Source organism: Semicossyphus pulcher, unplaced genomic scaffold (genome assembly GCF_022749685.1).
Source record: "Semicossyphus pulcher isolate SPU_LCO1_2020_fin unplaced genomic scaffold, fSemPul1.0.p SCAF_8, whole genome shotgun sequence".
Classification (NCBI taxonomy): domain Eukaryota; kingdom Metazoa; phylum Chordata; class Actinopteri; order Labriformes; family Labridae; genus Semicossyphus; species Semicossyphus pulcher.
The window spans coordinates 8,484,594-8,502,506 of record NW_027211759.1 but is presented as its reverse complement, the minus strand read 5'-3'; the positions used below and the strand labels follow the sequence as shown (position 1 = coordinate 8,502,506).

Below are 17,913 nucleotides of genomic sequence, written 5' to 3'. Positions count from 1 at the left end.
CTCCACCTGGGAAGAGGAAACAAAGGAGGCCCAAACTACTTGGCGGAGAACTGTGATCTCAGAACTGAAAACAGCAGAGCTAACTTGTGGTGAGGCACAACATGCTGCACAGGACAGGACCTGACTATGGCTTAGACATAACAAATAAAGACTTCCTCCATTTCACAAAGCAGTTTAGTTCTTGACTATCTTAAACAGGACTATGGTGCATTGAATTCTGGGTAAATTAAGACGAAAATTCAACAGTTTTAAGGGCATTTTACTTGGAAAATTCAGCGAAGAGAAAAAAAAACCTGATATGGAAAAAAACCTCAGCAACCGACTTTTGAAAGGACCATCAAAGACCTTCAAAATTTGGTGCTACTGGTCAGCGGTGTCACTGATTGTTACCATGGTAACATGGGTCTTAGAGCTGAGTTAGCCTGGGGGTCAGGAGTCTGAAACATCTCTGTAAAACCAGCCCAACATGGAAGCAGATAGTCGTAGCCTTATGTTCCACAGGGAACGAAGAGGATTAAGTTAGTATATTCTGAAAAACAGCCATCAATGTCCACGCCGACAGAAACATAGCACTTTAAAAGTAGAGATTGAATTAATAACTAAATTACTCTTTTGACTCCGAGACCAGTGAGGGAATCTTTTTATCTCTACGATACATGTGCTGCCCAGACATACGGCAGAAAAGAGAGAAAGAAACATAGGACCTGCAAAATGTACAAAGAGAAAAAGAAACGATTAAAGTTTGCAGGCTTCTCTTGAGTTTAAAAAATTCACAGGGATTTGGTTGATGTTCCAACCCCCTGAGATGATTAATATGTTCCCAGTTTTAGCATGGTCACTGTAAATAATTTAAAGGTTCATTATGGGCCCAAGGCCCGAGCATGGTTCTGATTTCGCTGAAATAAGTGACTGTATAGTATCAGTCCAGGTCCAAAAGAACGAGAAAAAGGGCTTACATGCTCATCTTCATCCTGAAAATGTGACTCAAGTACACAAGTGAATAGTACACTTGTAATAGCTCCTTCCATTTACAAATCAGTCCCGTATCTATAGACTCGAGTTTTTCTCTTCTGAAGGGTAAAATCAAGCGTAACAAAACAGCAATAACACAATGGCACAAAGTGTATTTATAAAAACATATATTTATTGTTCTGTTACCGTTGGTTAACTCGATCAACAATAAATGGCGGCAGGCCAGGAGACATACTGTACACGTATTAATCGAAAGCATCAGAGAGCTTCTGTTTTTCTGTTCAGTGGCAATAAACAATGCAAAGAGAGGAAAACCAGAGCAGAGAGAGACAGAAAAAGTACACAATATTCGCTGTGGGGGCCGTACAGGTGATGAATGCTGGACTTTCATGGCGCACTCAAAAGTCGTCCTTTAGCCTCTTCTCAAAGTGGTTCATCTCCTAACTTTACAAGAGGGGTAAAAATACTGTACATTGTTTTGTAAAATAACGCTTCTCATCTTGAAGAATATTTTTTAATGCATCCTTTAGATCGGTGATAACGACTCACCCTTGTCTTCCCCCAAAGCGAGCGAGGTTGAAGTAAAGCTTTAAAAATGAATAAATGATATTTAGACTCTAGTGACAGAAATAGAGGTGCTCCGTACGTGACAAAATAGTGTGTGTGGATTAAAATAGATAAAGGTTATATATATTTATACTATATATACTATATAAAGGCTTAAATCTTTAGACACAAGGACAGCCACCAGTGCTGTCCACACACATTCCTCAGTACACAAACCCTTAAAAATGCAGCACCAATCTCACACCTGCTTTGTCCCGTTCTCGCGCCGTGGACCTGTAAGTCGGGTTCTGTACATCTGCAGTGAAAGAGAACAGGATCCTGATCCCAAAAGTACTCACTCCTCCCCAGTGGCAAGCTGAACTGCTGCAGTTTTCAGATATGAAAAGACACATTTATACAGAGCAAATAAGGTACGCTTTGCAGTGTCGGTTTGAAAAAAGCATGCACCTGAATGCACGTCAAGGAAACATACTGCAGAGAAGTACAGGTACTGCTTTTTAGCTCAGAGTTAAAGATGCTTTTCCACAAATAAATCCTTGTGCATTAAACTCAAAATGTTACTTAATGTATTGTTATGGGGAAGCTGAAGCTTTTGTACATGTACACCTTACACTGACCCCAGGCTGGAAGGTACTGAGCAATAACGCAAAGCTCATTTAATCAAAGCAGAACACATCTGTTGCGTGACGAGCAGCGAGCATCAATGCAGGATTGTCTTATTAGCCGGATAGCAACAAAGGGGATGGAGGAATGGAAGCAAGTCTCAGTGGTTGAGTTTCTCTTCTGTTTATATGTGAAACAAAGTGGTTCAGTTGGAGGATGAGTGTGTTTCTGAAGCAAATCAGGTCCAAATGTCTGTTTTCAGTCCAGGCAAACTTTTACATTCCCCACGCTGCAAAACAAACCCGGCTCCTCCAATTCACAGGAACTTTCCTCAGCAGTCTCTCCTGCATCATCGTGTCCTCAGTCTCCATCGAGGAGCGCCGACGTTCAGACTCAATGTGCAAATGTCATCCGTAACGCAGACCCATCCGAGTTTAACTTGACAAAAACAAACACAACAGACAAAAGACAAACTTTTTGCAGTCCCCGAAACATCCCCGTCTCCCATCCGCTGTGAGAAGTCCTTTAACTTTGTTTCTTAATTCGCAGTTTTGAACTGAAGTGAATCAGTTTATGTGCCACAAAACTAATGGAACAGAAGTTTAATAAAACACCGCATAATGTCTTTAAAATGTTCATCAGCTGTTACTTCCGAAGGAAACAACAAACAAAGGTATTAATTGCACATACTCCGACGAGAAACTGAACCAAAGGTCGGGGAGGTGCGTCCCATTTTAACTTCAAAGTGTCTCAAACCTGTTTAATGATCTCTGAGAACTTCTTAGCCAGCATAACTCACTGTTTATTATGCACCAAATGTAAAACCATGGTAGGTGTGGAGAGATAAAGTGTCCAAGAGTGTAAGAATTGCTCAATTTCAACTCAAGAGTAACATTTTGAACTTAGGTTACTGTGATAAAGTCCAACTGCATTTTATTATAAACTGACATAAATCTGTCTTATTCTGTAAAAGTATCTCTGAACTCTCTTAATGGAAAGTTTGCGGCAGATCTTTGGCTTCAGTGGTAAAAAAAATTGTTTCACGTGGTTGCATCAGCCTCGATTAAAAAAATCTCACCCTGATTAGAACTGATTTTGAGGAGGTCAAATCCATCAATCCTTTCATTTCAAAGTCTCTCCCTTAATCGCTCTTTTTCTAGCCTTCCCATGTTTAAAATCTGACTTCCCAAGAATAAACAGTTGCTTAAAATACACTTTGTAATAATGAATTGAATTAATGTGAGAAAAATCTGCGTTTCAGATGCTTTTCTCTCCAGACACAGAGCACTTTAAGGGGATCTAACTGTGCTGTGTCTTTAAATGTTCAAAATCTTTAATGTATTCTGTTGCTGATATTGCCGCAAATTAATCCAGGAGACAGCCGCCATGCAAACTATATATAATATACAGCTATCACAACTCTGTGATGTTGCAGAACTTGGCTGAAAAAGTAACATAACATCGAGAAATCCCTCGCACAGTGTTGGAGCCTATGTGAGGTGTGACCAGCTAAAGAAAGGCAGGGACTTAACTTTGCCAGTATATAATGTGTTAATTTGTCCCGGACTGGAATTAGGAATCATGCCAGCCACTTTACATACTGCACTTCTGTTGTTACTGAGTGCTAAGACTTACCCTGATGATGAAGCCCTGCCTGTCTGATGGGAACACTGCCTCTATGGTTTCATTTTTCCATGAAGAAAACACAGACTTTGCACAACTAGCTGTTTAGTTTTATCTGAGCGTTGAGGCTGCTGCGACAACATAGCTGATTATTAGCTTACATCACACATTAGCGTCAGCAGAGGGACCACATGGGGGAAGTTGGATCTGTTTCCATGGTAACAGCAGGTCAGAGGAACTCAGAGAGGCTGCGACTGAGTCAGGTGGAGGGTGTGTGCTTGATGTGTTTGGTTCGGTGCTGCGTGCGCTGGCTGGCTCTGGTTCTGGGCCTGAGGATGGGGCTGCGGCTGCTGCAGGATGTGCACCACCCGGCTCAGGGTGTCTGTGGTGGCAAACGCCAGGTACTGGCAGCACAGCCAGTCCTCCAAGCTCACGCCGCAGGCCGAGTCCAGCGAGCGCTCTGCGAACTTGATCATCATCAGAGTCCGCTTCAGGTCCAGCCAGTTCTGGAGGGTGGCCTCGCGCTGGCTGGAAGTGGCCCCGGAAATGGGGCCTGTGCTGCTGCAGCCCAGAGCCTGGAACAAGTCCTCTCGAGGGCCCCACAGCAGACACTGCAGGCAGGCCCGGGCCTCGGACATGCGGATCCTTTCAGAGGGGTTGACAGTAAGCAGTAACCTGGCCAGCTGCTGCAGACCCTGTGAATAGAGCGATCTGACTGGCAGCGGCGGCAGGTCGGCCCACGTGTACTCCCGCTCCTTCAGCTCCGGCGTCTCCTCGAAGGGGTTTGGCCGATGCAGCATCTCATAGATGAGAATCCCAGTCTGGAACTCGTCACACTTCCGGTACTGAGTCGCTGTGACGATTTCAGGTGCAAGGCGTGACTGGTCGCGCAGCGTACCAGGGTCGGCGGCCATGAGAGTGCTCTTCTGCTTTGCTTGTGAGAAGTTACTGATGATGAGGCGGGCGGGGCAGGTGGCGTTGGCGGCGGCAGCAGCAGCACTGGCAGACGTTGCACCAGAGCTGCCGCTGCTGCTGCCGCTATTGCTGTTGTTGTTGGGTTCAAGAACATCCAGGTTCCAGGGGTTGCCAGGTTGGCAGTGGACCAGCAGCAGGTTTTCCAGTCGCAGGTCACAGTGTGTCACATGATAAGGTTTCATGTGCTCCAGGCCGGAGCACAGCTGCAGCAGCAGGAGACACACCTGACGCTCGTACAGCTCCGGGTTATGAGTGTGTCTTGCCACGCCTTCTCTGACGAAGTCAGCCACCGTCTGAAAGGGCACCTCACGTGTAATGACCACCACTCTGCTCTTCAAACGGCCAGCAGTGTTCATGTGACTCTCTGTTTGGGTTTCGTCTAGTTTACCGTTTGGAGCTTTGGAGTCTGCCGTCTTAGTTTCTGTCTTTATCTCTTTCTCTTTCTCCTTCATCCCGTTCACATCTTCCTTCTCATCCTCCTCCTCCTCTTCTTCCTCCTCCTCCCAGGGCAGCAGGCGGGTGGGGACATCAGCCAGGAAGTGCCCACAGTCTTGCTGGATGTTGAAGTTCACAGCCAGGCTCTGTCTCACTGCGAGGCTGTGGAAGAACTGCTGCTGGGTCTCCTTCACTTTGCTGCGACATATCTGGAGAAAATAGATAAGAAAGAGAACGTTAGCATAAGTCTGGGGTTTGGTTTGGAGTTCAGTCCCACGCAGCAGTGCTCCAGTGCCGTACAGAAACTATTAAAAACTGAAAAGTGCACTCAGTAGAGTTCAGATTTCTGTCAGGTGTGTCTGGGGGCATGTGTGTGGCGAACAGCACCCGAACAACCTCCCTCTCCCCTTCCAAACAAAGAAGTGAATATCACTCAATTGTCCTTCCAGGCTCCCTTACAGTCAAGATGGTGGCAAAGATAACAAGACATCAGGATTTTTCTTTTCATATAGTGCTAACTTCATAGGATCATAACCCAAGACTGAAACTGCACTAGGTTGTTGAGGGTACAATGTGCACAAAAAGCATCCTCTCATGGGTCAAGCAGTATGCGAGATTAGCAGTGGACAGACAGACACACCCACAGAGGCCTGAACACATGAGCCCCTCAAGGCTTACGCATAGTGGAGATAAGGAACAGACGAGCCATGTTGCCTCACTGGCTGTCATGTGACTTTATTACAATGAATATGGGTACTGTACGTTATTTTGAGTCAGTCTTTGTGAGAGCATTTAAAGTGATAATCTCGAGGATTTTTATTTAAATAAATGTCTGTTAGGTCACTATCTATCACTGAATGAGGTAGCACAGTGGTGATTGAGCCTATGGCCCACTGATGAAAGCCATTGCATTTGCAGTATTACAGACTGGGTGTCTGGCGCGACTTTCACAAGCGGCGCCTAGTTAGTGACGCGTTTTCAATCACCCAGCAGTGGTTGGTCTGCCAGAGAGGGTAGGCGGAGCTAAGCGGCTGCTTTTCCGGTCTCCACAAGTGTTCGAAAAGATGGAGGACTACAAATAAACTTCAAACTTCAAAAATAAGTGAAAATCCAAAGAAAAAGAAACAAATTGGACGCTCAGATGAAGGCAAACAGTTTAAAAAGGAAAGCGACCGTCAGCGAGGAAAATCAAGAGTTACAACCGGAGCCAACCGTGGCTGCACACATGTGACACTATCTGGATATCTGGGAAGTGTGCTCCTGCAATTACCGTTTATTATCATAGGTGCCACCAATGAGAACGACACTGAGGTTTTTGAGATTGCAACTTTAATTTGTATTGGCTTAAAATAGTCCCAAAAAGCACTATTTACTTCTGTCTTCAATCCTGTCCTTGTGGCTGATGTTGGCTCTGGGTTTTAGAACCACAGGCAAGGTAGGAAAGTCTGTGAGTGCTGGAGGACAGTCTAAAGCCCGGGATATACTTGATCAGAACCAGGGGATTAAAAAAAGGGGATAATTGGGCACATTTCAAAGAGTCTCTCGTGAGGACGCTCATATTGTTGCACTCGTTGGTTCACATGAAAAGTTAGACATTAGTGTGTAAGTTCAAACCCTTGGAGCCTTTCTCACCTCCACACAGCTAAGTAATCAGGGTGTGGCGTGCCTGTGAATGTCAAGTATGGTCTGTTTCTGAAAGTTACACAAAAGGACTGACGAGTACCTACGAGTGTACTGGCTCATAACACTTTTCATGCATTAGTTGTCTGTAAAAATTATGATTTAACTGCAGTTTTATCCTTTAAGTGTCTTAACTTTTTAATAATGATAGCTGATGTTTGTATCTCTGTTTATTTTAATGTTTCTTTATTTCTCTGTTTCTCTCTCACACTCTGTAATTCCTTTTTAAGTCTTTTTTTGTTTGATGTTTGGAGAGTGCTATTTTATTTAATGAACTAAACTAAACTCAGACCTTTAAACTGCTGAGGGAGACGGCAACCCTCTGCAACATCGGGGACAAAATACACTGTTTTAGCAGAGAATGCACAGGAGAGCTCCAAGATCAAAGATGTCTCAAAACTCTCCGTCTCACTCTGTTTCTCTACAACATTGTGCAGCCAATGGTGTTAATGATATAACAGAGCAAAGAGAAGCAGAGAGCAGGAATCGGGGCAGTCAGAGACAGCAGTGAGAACGAACCTGTCCTAAAACCATAGTGACAGACTCTGCAGCTATTTGTTTTCCTGCACTTTGATCACAGCAAAGAGAAAAGAGGCCGAGTAAAGGATGAGATCATCTCTGCAGACATCGCAGCTTTCACTTCAATACTAACAAAATGTTACTGAGATATTTGTGGTTGAACAACAGCTTAACTTTCTTCTTAATAATGGTGTAAGTTTGTTGCTGACTATCTTTGAGGAAGTCCGTTTTAGAAGTAAATGAAGCCATTATTTTTGAGGTTTTCAGTGTGAAAGATGACATCATTTGTGCCTCAGGAAGTCCCCGCGGGCCATCAACGACTCATCACATCCACACAACAGCCTGTGCTCCCTGCTGCCCTCAGGTGGGAGGTGCAGGTCCCTAAAAACAAACACCAGCAAACTGAGGAGCAGCTTTTTCCACCAGGCCAGAAGTTGTTTCAATAAAACTTCATAAATGCACGAGTGACACACTGATTCTTGAATGTGTTCTTATGTCGTGAGTGTATATTTCTGCCTCTGCCATAAATCTGCATACTTCCCTTCGATGAATATATTTAGCTCTAAATGTGCATATTTTGAGTTGAGGTGTTTGGAGACCCCGGGGCAGACCCAGAGCCCACTGGAGAGATTATATATCACACCAGGCCTGGGAACGCTTTGGGATCCCCCATAGGCTGTATAAAAAGATGGACGACATGACAGCTCCCTAAAAGTGACCTGATCGACCACGGCTGGGTCGCCTGGGCGAAGGCGTCTGATGTTCAAAAGACCCGAGACATCCTGTGACCCCAGGATGCATCACTGAAGATGTGTTCATGTGCATCGGAAGATGTAGTAGAATGCAGAGCTCAATGTGAAATGCTAAAGAACACCTTGGCATGTGGACAGGAGGAGTCAGGGATAAAACAATGAACCCTATTACTGTCTGACTTTTTTAAGTCCTTCAGCTACTGTTGATATTAATAAGACATTAATTAAGATTAATTAATTAAGACATTTGTATGAAAAATCACTTCATATTTAAACAGAATTAGAAACTTGAATGCTCTGAACTAAAAGAAAAGTAAGTTAGTTAGTTCTGAAATCTTAATTTGGATGACTGACCGTGTGTGTGTGTTTTCTTTTATCACTGATACAATCCCAGTCATTTTATTTTATTGCCTCTATTAAGAGTGAATTTATAGCTGTTGGTCTCTGGCCTAATTTATGTACAGTGTATTAGATTGTGTTGGATGGAGAACACACTCGGTAACTCTTCAGGAATGTGCATGTTCGCTTGCTGTTTGTTTAGACATGTTTGTTCTGAGACTACAGCTGCCTGCTGAACTTCCTTCAAGGACAGATTTGCCATGTTTAGAAGCCACACTGTACACGCTGCCGTTTTGCTGGTTGTGCCACAAAGCTCCAGGTTAAGAGGCAGTCAATTCCCCTGCTTCCTTGTTTCCTCGATGCTGACATTACAGAGATACTTTAAAGCTTTAAGGCACACTGACTCACTCCCCGACTTCCCCTGAGAGTCAAGAATTCACACAGACATGCTAAAGGTGGATTATGAATAATTAGCACCGCATTAAAAATATCACAGTGTGAAAAAATCTCATTTGCAGGAGCTTCCAGAACACCAACAGGGTTAAGGAAGGCGGGAGAACAAGTGGGCCACATTAAAATGGAGGGTTGGGGAAAGTTTAATTGGGATGTTGGGGCCTGCGTGTGTTCTTCTGCTCCTGGTTGTCTTATTTATGGATGAACATGAAAAAAAAACTTTCTCTTGAGCCTGCTGCTAATATGGAGGCGAAGCTTTGAAGTGCTGTGGAGTTCAGAGACTTTCATATCCTGTGAATAATGCAGCCTTCATCCATATCTTCTTTGCATTCAGAACTTTTCCGGGAGCTCTGCCCCGGACCCCCACCTCTCTCTCTCTCTCTCCCTCACCTCACACATACACACTCTCTACCACAAGCAGACATAACTGCAAGCCTCACATAATTATGTATGGGAAACAAAACAGAACTCATGCACACACAGGTTTTATTGCACTAGGTTGTGCCCTAAAGGCTCAAAGTTTAAGTGCCAATATTTCCGCGAAAACATCTTCCTTCACCTTGGCTAAGCGAGTGGGAGGAGATTCCTCAACACGAAAACAAAATACGAGGACTTAAAAAATCTGCTGCAAGACTCAGAACACCAGCAGACTCAGACACATGTATCTGAAAAACTAGCTATATGCAGGGAGACTCAAAACAAACAAACTAATGAAGTCAAACTAGTTAGACTCTGAAAATAAGCTGTCCCAGTACTTGGTTCAAGCATACAGCTGCTCACTTTAATCAGGCATAAAGTGAGCAGCTGCACTGTAAAATTCGGTGTATAAGATGCACTTTTTTATACCAGTGTGACCAATATACCAGTATAAAATGCAGAGAGGTATGTCATTGTGTTACGGTGTTTCCCTCACTGTTTTAAGCAAGGGAAACTAACGTGATTGTTGTTAACACTTTGTCACGGACATCCTCACAACAATTAACGTTACTCTACAGCTATAGCTACAGCACCGGTAGCTAGCAGGATTGCAAACTCGACATGACGAAAACAGATGGTAGGCTGTAATTTGTGTGTTTTGAATGTGTTTTAAATGAAAATAAATTGTGTTGAAATAGCTGAAAACCTCTGGGATACCTCACGAAACAGACTGCATCTTATATTCCGGTGCGACTTCTATTCTGGATTTTACAGCATGTGGGTGAAAACTTTTATTGGAAGTGAAAGCACAAGACTAAACTCAAACTAAATATCACTTTTTAGACTTAGATACAGCCACATATACCTGTTTTTTCCCCCTTTCCTGTGAGTATACTTGATTTAATGGTTGCTTCAGGGATGTAAAGAGAGCTTAATTTTTTTTAAAACACAGTATGTTATCTTCTTCAGCTTTAAAATTCTCATTTGGAAAAGAGACAAACAGCATTAAATCAAAACAGAAGGGGTAAGTGTGAATGTTGCAATGTGTGAGAACAGAGTTATCTATAAACAGAACCAGACATCTCACCTTGATAGCGTAGTTGACCAGTGGGTCCTTAGCGTAGGAGGCAGTGTAGTAAACAGCATCCCCCGCCTCGCAGCAGGGTTTCCCCGTGGTCAGTCTGAAGTGGGACCAGCTGTCGGTGCCAAATCTCAAGTGATCCTTCTGACCAGCCATGAAACGGTCCTCGCACTTTGACGCCAGCTTCCTCAGAGTGTCCGTGTGGAGCCCCCGGATCCTTCCCACCACCTCATCCCAGCTGTCTAACCCCCTGTACAGAGCAGGTCTCTGGGCTTTGGAGCCGCCTCCTCCTCCTGCGGCAGCACCTCGACCTGTCGTTCGACCCCTTCCACCCAGAGACTCTGTGCTTGGGTAGACCCTTCTTTCTCTGCCAGCGGTTGCACTGGGTGCAGCAGATGCAGTTTGGGAAGCCAGGGAGGACAAGCTGTTAGTCGGGCGGCCCTTGTTTGCAGGCGTAGCAGCTGATGGCCTCTCTAGGGAGTCCCCACTCTCGTGGTCGTGGGCTCGATGAGGCTCGGAGCTCAGAGAGGAGCTCTGACTCGCTGTCTCCCAGTTGGAATCTAAGTCGTACAGAGGGTTGGCCACGCTCAGGTTGGTGCCGCCAGGTTTAGCCTCAGCCCGAGGTCTCAGGGATCCCTGGACCGTCTCTCTGCCTCCAAGGATGGGTTCAGTACTGGAGCGAGGTACGGACTTCTTTGGCAGCGGTGGTGGTGTGGCCTTAGGGGTGGGCTGCTCACTGAGGCCGTCCAGGTCGATGGAGGCCAGGGTGTCGTTGGACGCTTTCATGTTCCGTGGCTGTTTGAGTGGGATCATGTTGGCTCTGGATTGACCTGGAGACATGAAAAGATAACAACACTTATTAGAATAAATAAGAATTAGAGATGTTCTGATACCATTTTTTCCTTCTCTATACCAATTCCTAAAACGAGATCTTAGTCTTGGCTTAAACTCAGCCTCCCTCTGATCCCAGTGCAAATTTAAAAACCAGCTCCAGTCATGTTTTAAGACATATAAAATGCTCTGCTTGAAATAATAAATTGTGTCCGATATGTTTTCTGCAAAATATGTTTAATTACCTTGTAATAATCCTGCCAAGGCATCTCCTCCTTCTCCCTCATTAAAAATTCATGACTCTGCATAGGCCCCGCCCACTATGTGCTACGTTTCTCCTTTTGTACAATTACAGCTGAAAACAAAACACGTCTCTGCCATCGTTTAGTGGCAACTTGTTGAAACGTAGCTAGCTTGAAATGTAGTAATTAGTAGTAGTAACGTTAACGTTTGTAGTCAGTAGTGAGTTTATAGACGGTAATAGCAGGCTCGCTCATCGCCGAAGTGGTTGCCATAGGTTACACATAATGATATGCATAGCATCACCCCGTCCATTAACGGGATTGGCTCCTTAGGTTTGTGACGTCTCAAACCTGCCAATCTGAAAACGTGTTGTTCAGCCTGTCCTTGGTACACTGCAGTTTAAAAGCAGACAGGCCCAGACATGGAGATGACTGCTTATGTTGTCCCTGATATGTCTTGTAGCACATGAAGAACACCACATGGAGATGTTTACAAGGTTAAACACTTGATTTTTAACTTTTTTATGCTACTTTAAAGTTCTATTTCACTACATTTTGGAGAAAAATATTGTTCTTCTTACTAAATAATACCTATTTTATAGATTATCTAAGTTGTTGCTTCATTACAGATAAAGAATTCACCTCATCTTATAATTTATGTTGATTTTATATTGACAACATCATTTTATTTATTTATTATTACTTCAGAAGAACATTGCATAGTTTGTATTGGAAGTCTTTGCTTGTTTTGTCCTCCATAAATTAAAAATGTAAAATATAAAAATAAAGTTTTTAAGTTCATCTATCTAGGGACGAGCCACCAGTTGCTGTTAAGGAGTTTTTTTTAATAGAGTTTTCTGTAAAAATGTCCCCAAAAGGCAAATGCTTCAGGAGATAAGAGCTCCTTTACGTGGTTTAACTGTATAAAACATAGTATAAATATAAAACATAACTAAACATGTGTCATATGTGTTTTACAGGTCTCAGAAAAAGTGACTTTCACTAAACTCAAATCAGAATTCAGCTGTAACGGATAAAAACGACACCTGAAGCACAAATCGCTCGACACTCTTTCAACACCATCATCCAAGCTCCTTGATTCTCCCACATGTCGTTTCCAGCCGCCCACTGGCTCGCTGCCTCTCATGAAGATGAGAGGCTGACACGAGGTTGAGTGCTGCGGCACGTGAGGGAGCTGGTGGCCCTGAGGAGAATTCAAGCCAGAGAGCAGGACAGCTGGGCACAAGTCGTCACCTCTACCATCCAGCTGCCCGGCTCAATCTGCACTTCTCCTCTGCAGCGGGGCTTAAAGAGGCAGCATGGAGAGCACATTTATCAGCAGCTTGAAGTGACCTTATTTTTCTGGGATGGCGATGAGAGGGAATTGGGGGGGTTGAGGGGTTGATTGGACTCCCTCGATGTTCTCTGGAGTCGAGGACCACAGAGGCAGACGGGTCAGAGACACGTGTCTGATAAGATGAAAGGAGCAAAGGAGTCGTGCAGCTTGCGTGATGGGAATGAAACAGTCTGGTAAATTTATATGAGTGGGAGTACAAGGTCACAGATGACCCTACTGTGCAGCTTTTAACTCACCAGGGAACACCCCAATTTCCTTGAAGATCCCCTTGAGAGGCTGCTGAGTGTTATAAGATGCCGTATTTCAAAGTCACGTCTTCCACCAAATTACTTTCCCCCTCCCCGAGTGGAAAGCCATATTCCTGAACAAACCTTTCTCTTTGCAACTTCTGATTACAAATTCTAGTCAAACAGTATGAGTAACCCCTCATGTGTGTGTCACGCTGCCGTCGTCTTAAGAAAGCAGAAGAAGCCTTAAGAAAGAGCAGTCAGGATAAAGTAAATGAGTCTCGGTAATCCTCGCTGGAACGGCTGTGTTTAATGTGTTCCTCCTCCAATCTGCAGTAATCCATCCAGGAAAACAAGCGTCTCCCTCGTCCAGTCAGAGGGATCTTCTGTTGCAGCAATGTGGCTGTGACTTAACTCAATTATATAACACCAACTCGGTCTGTGATTTTCATTTCAACATCAACCAGACTGTTTGTTGTATTTGTTATTTAATGATAACACAGCCTGCACAGAGGGATCAAAATACCCCCATGTGGATCATCTGAACAAATTGTCTTACAATAAAAAACACAATGGCTTTAGAGCTGCAAATAATTATCACTTACAATATTGATTATCTGACTTTTCTTAAAAGGTTGAGTGCAAGATTTATTACGAGAAATAAAAAAGTTTGAGATCCTTAAATGTCTCCTTTTGTCAGATACAACAACAACGCCCTGAGCCCTGCCTGTCGGCACCTGTGTCTGATCGAGCTTGAAGCTGTTTGTTGGCACTCACTGACTTTGTTCCCTCCTGTCTTGATCTTTGCTTGTGTTGTATTAACTCTCAGATATACGTCGCTTGGGACAAAAGCATCTGCTAAATGAAATGTAACATTGTAAGATAAAATAAATGCAGATCACGGTGCCATTACTTTGGGAATTTTTGGTATCACGTATTTGTTGTTTAATTCGTTAAACTGTATGGCAACTATCTCTCTTCTTCTCTCAAAGATAATACCGTAAAACTCAGTGTATAAGACGCACTTTTAATACATTTTTTAATCTCAAAATGGGCTGCGTCCTATATACCGGTGCGACCAATATACCAGTATAAAATGCAGAGAGAGGTATTTTATTGTGTTGCGGTATTTTACCCAGATCATGGCGCTACAATCTAGCTAAAGTTGTCGGTTGTTAAGGTGTTGTCACACCTCTGCATTGAACTGTTTCCGGGTCCAAGCCGCTACAACGTCTCCTATTTACAATATTCCGCAGTGCTGTTTTGTGTTTTCGCTGTTTTAAGCAAACCAACTTGTTGCTAACGCTTCATCACAGACATGCACCGTCATGATTGCAATTGCAGCCGCCACCCTCACAACAATCAACGTTACCGGAGGCTGCCAGCTAACGCTAGCTACAGCACGTGTAGCTAGCAGGATTGCAAACTCGATAAGTACAGATGGTAGGCTGTAATTTGTGTGTGTTTTGATGTGTTTTAAATGAAAATAATTGAAATAGAGTTAAAATAACTTTTTTATTAATAAACAGCTATAGAAAATGATTTTCCCGCTGGTATACCCCCAAAAAACTGACTGCGACTATTCCGATGCGATTTATATTCCCGATTTTACGGTAAGTGATATTTCTTCGACAACTATTTTGCTACTTCTTTCCTTTTCCTTCATCCTAATCTGGGGTATCAATACATGTAAACTATCACATTACCATCAAACAAAGAAAAGAAGTTAAGTTGTGTTCTCTTAAACTGGAGATGAATCAGCTATAACACTTTCAGTCAAATAAAAATGTATTATTCTTAACGTTAAGGTAAAAAATATATATTAAAAACACTATTGAAATCGACACTTCCAGGCAATCCCTTTACATTTTTAGAGACCAGTATTCGCCCACATTTGTTTGAAAGAAGATGAAGGAACTTGTTGCCATAGCTGAGTGATTACCGCTGAGCCGTCGTGCTGCAACAAAAACTAACTGTAACAAGAGGAGGCGATGGACGAGGTGGGTAGAATAAAGAGGAACAGAGGAGAGGAAAGAAGCGAGAGCAGAGGAGTGGGTGGCTGGAGGTGGTAAAAGTGAGGAATACGGCAAATAAAGAGAAATACAAAGAGGTGAGGGGGTGAGCAGGAGAGATAAACAAGGGACAAGATGATGAAAGAGACAAATACTGGAGTAATAACAAGAAAAATAAGCCTACCTCAATTCCACTAATGCCCCAAAGTTTTTAGGTAAACGCAGTGCAGGAGCTGCGCAGGGAGGCAGAGTGAAATGCTGTGCTCTGCTTCCATCTCTGAGAGTCTGTACGGAGCTGCTCGTGCCAACAGGCAGCCTCAACCAATACTGGAGATTTCTCAGTGAGCGAGGCAGCAAGTGCTCTGCCTCCTACCGCCTGCTGATGCTCTGATTAAAATACAAGTGTGTGTGTGTACTGTATATATAGCCAGGAAGAGAGAGACACTTATGCTCACTAAGTGAACGTGATTCTCGTTTAAATGGGAGAGCGGGGAGTAATACCGGAGCTGAAAGTGGGCAGCAGAGAGCGCAGAGGCAAATCAGTTCTATTTCTGCAACTCTGAAATGTTAAGTGGCCAAGATACAGAAGGAAACTACAAGTAGACAACACACTCAGAGGCTGGGATATTCATGATGAAGGCCAAACACACTTTCCAAAACAAAAATGATGCAAACACAAACATAATCTCCTGCCTTGGACTTCATTATTAGCAAGCAGAAGATAAAAATGAGGCAGCAGGAAAGCCGCTCATGCGTCATCAAGGGAGTTTTAACACATGAATGATAAGTCCATCCACAGAGCAGGATGCATTCTGAGCTTCAAACATACGCAAATGCAGCATATGCAAAAGAAAAAAAGCCTACTGAATGCAACATTAACACACAAATACACTCTAATGTCTCTAATGAATCCTTAACAATAAAGTCAGGCCCACCCACACACCTTTAAATCCTCACCACACAAGCAACCCACAACTTCAACCCTTCCACTTTGAGTTTCTGTTTCTTCCGCTTGACCACAGCGAGATTCTTTCCCACACACATAAACAGAGGTTTCTGTTTTAAGTGCACGGCTATTCTTGATGGCTGTGCCTGCCTTTCTCTGCCTCTTGCTGCTGTGCTCATCGTTCCACCAAACCTGAACCTGTAATACTGAGATGCTGCAAAAATTAATAGAAGAAATCTACCCAAACTTGTCATAACTGCTTTCAAAAGAAAACATTTCTAGAAGGGCTTGTGTCTCTTAAAGAGGGGGTATTATGCTGTTCGATGTCCAAACTAAATGCGGGTAAAGTTTCAAACCGGTAGGTAAAAGTATGTTGGAGTAACCCCCTGCTAAAAAAGTCTGCAGGCTGCTGTGAACGCTTGCTTTCAGACAGACTTCTCCAGATGCTTCACTTTGTGATGTCACAAAGTGGAGGAACTCTATATTTGGGCATCTGCTCGAGACATGGCAGAACTTCCCGCCCCTGGCACAGTTCAAGGACACGCCCACCCAGCAGCTCAGTCTGCCTCTGAACATTTTTTTTACTCCACCACTCTGCTCAACGGCTCAGCTCGTTAAGTTGGTTAAGAATGTCTTGGAGAAAGTGTTTGTTTGGCTGTGAAGGAAAAGATATCAGTGTTTACTTTTCCGAAGGACAAGAGCAGCAGACATTCATTTCAGATCGAACAAGCGACGTTTACTCTTTGCCGACAACTCTGTAACGCAACCACCGGGTAAGAGGCGTGCCTCAAACACTGAGTTCTGCCCCTCGGCAGGCTTCCGAGAGCTGGCCAATCAGAAGGAAGAAGGCTTGTCTCTTAAAGGGACAGAGCTTAGGTTGTTTCAGGCAGAGGCTGTATGAGATGCTAAGCTACTCCATGGGTATCACAGAGTGAAATATGAAGCTTGAAATGAGCATAATACCCCCCCTTTAATGTTGTTTAATATGTTGCGCTTACCACCTAAAAGGCAACCTTGAAGCAATTTTTTTTCATCGTTATTTACCTACAAAGATGTGTATGTTTCAATGGAAATGTCAGCTGACACAACTTGGCTTTTTATTCCTGCTAGAAGCTGTTTTTTGTTATGAAAGATTAGATTTGTGCAGAGAAGTCATGTGACGATGGGTGGATGCCCTCAAAGTGAAATAATTCAGGCTGAAGAGATTCCAGGGACTTTGATGCCTTTTTTCCAAACTTGAACAATTCAGTATCAGAGCAGACCATAAAAAACATTCAGAGAACAAAGTAATAATTAGCGTCAGATACAGTACGAAGATAAAAGCTTTCGTGACATTTATAGCAGTACTGCGGTCAGTCGTGCGGTACATGTTCTTGTAACGTGGTCATTAGTGTGGCCCTGCTCTAAACTCGTTATTCAAATATGCTTTTCAGAACGCAGTGAAGGTAATGAGACAGAAAAGGATACAGAGAACAGGATTCAGATGAAAACACAAAGCTAATTTGTTGATTTATATAAGCGAGTGATCCACACTATATATTTTTGCAAGTCCAATAAATCTACTACAGTAAAGCAAATTAAACTAATGAGAATGTTTCACAGCCCAACAGCGACGGAAACAGGAGAACGAACCACCTCAAGGCAAAGAGTTCCACCTCTTGTTGAAATATCAGGTTATTAAGTTCTTCTAGACTCCAAGTTGAAGGCAGTGGGTGACAGGATGTGTTATACCTTATCACATGTGAAGGTGTACTGGTGCTGAAGAAGTAATATCAGTCATTTAGGAGTAAAGTGAAATGCAGTGAGTCTGATAACATTCAGCAGCTGACCCCAAACAGAACCTTTGCACAGAAAAATGCTGCTTTGGAGAATATGTAAATAA

At 43.4% G+C, this 17,913-nt stretch overlaps 1 protein-coding gene across 2 annotated transcripts in view; it reads right to left on the bottom strand.

Annotated features, from left to right (window-relative positions):
- The window catches only part of peak1 (pseudopodium-enriched atypical kinase 1), a 31,607-nt gene that overhangs the window by 1,405 nt on the left and 12,289 nt on the right, over positions 1-17,913 (bottom strand). The window contains exons 3-4 of one of the 2 annotated variants that reach the window (XR_011309716.1): positions 10,423-11,246; positions 3,927-5,384 (exon numbers count right to left, since the gene is read on the bottom strand). Coding sequence is in view for 1 of the 2 variants with exons in the window: in XM_069686464.1 (XP_069542565.1) it covers positions 4,005-5,384; positions 10,423-11,246 (2,204 nt within the window). In the remaining variant the exon portion in view is untranslated. Of the gene's footprint in view, positions 1-1,122; positions 5,385-10,422; positions 11,247-17,913 lie in introns of those variants that run through there. The other variant, XM_069686464.1, reaches the window with a different exon arrangement.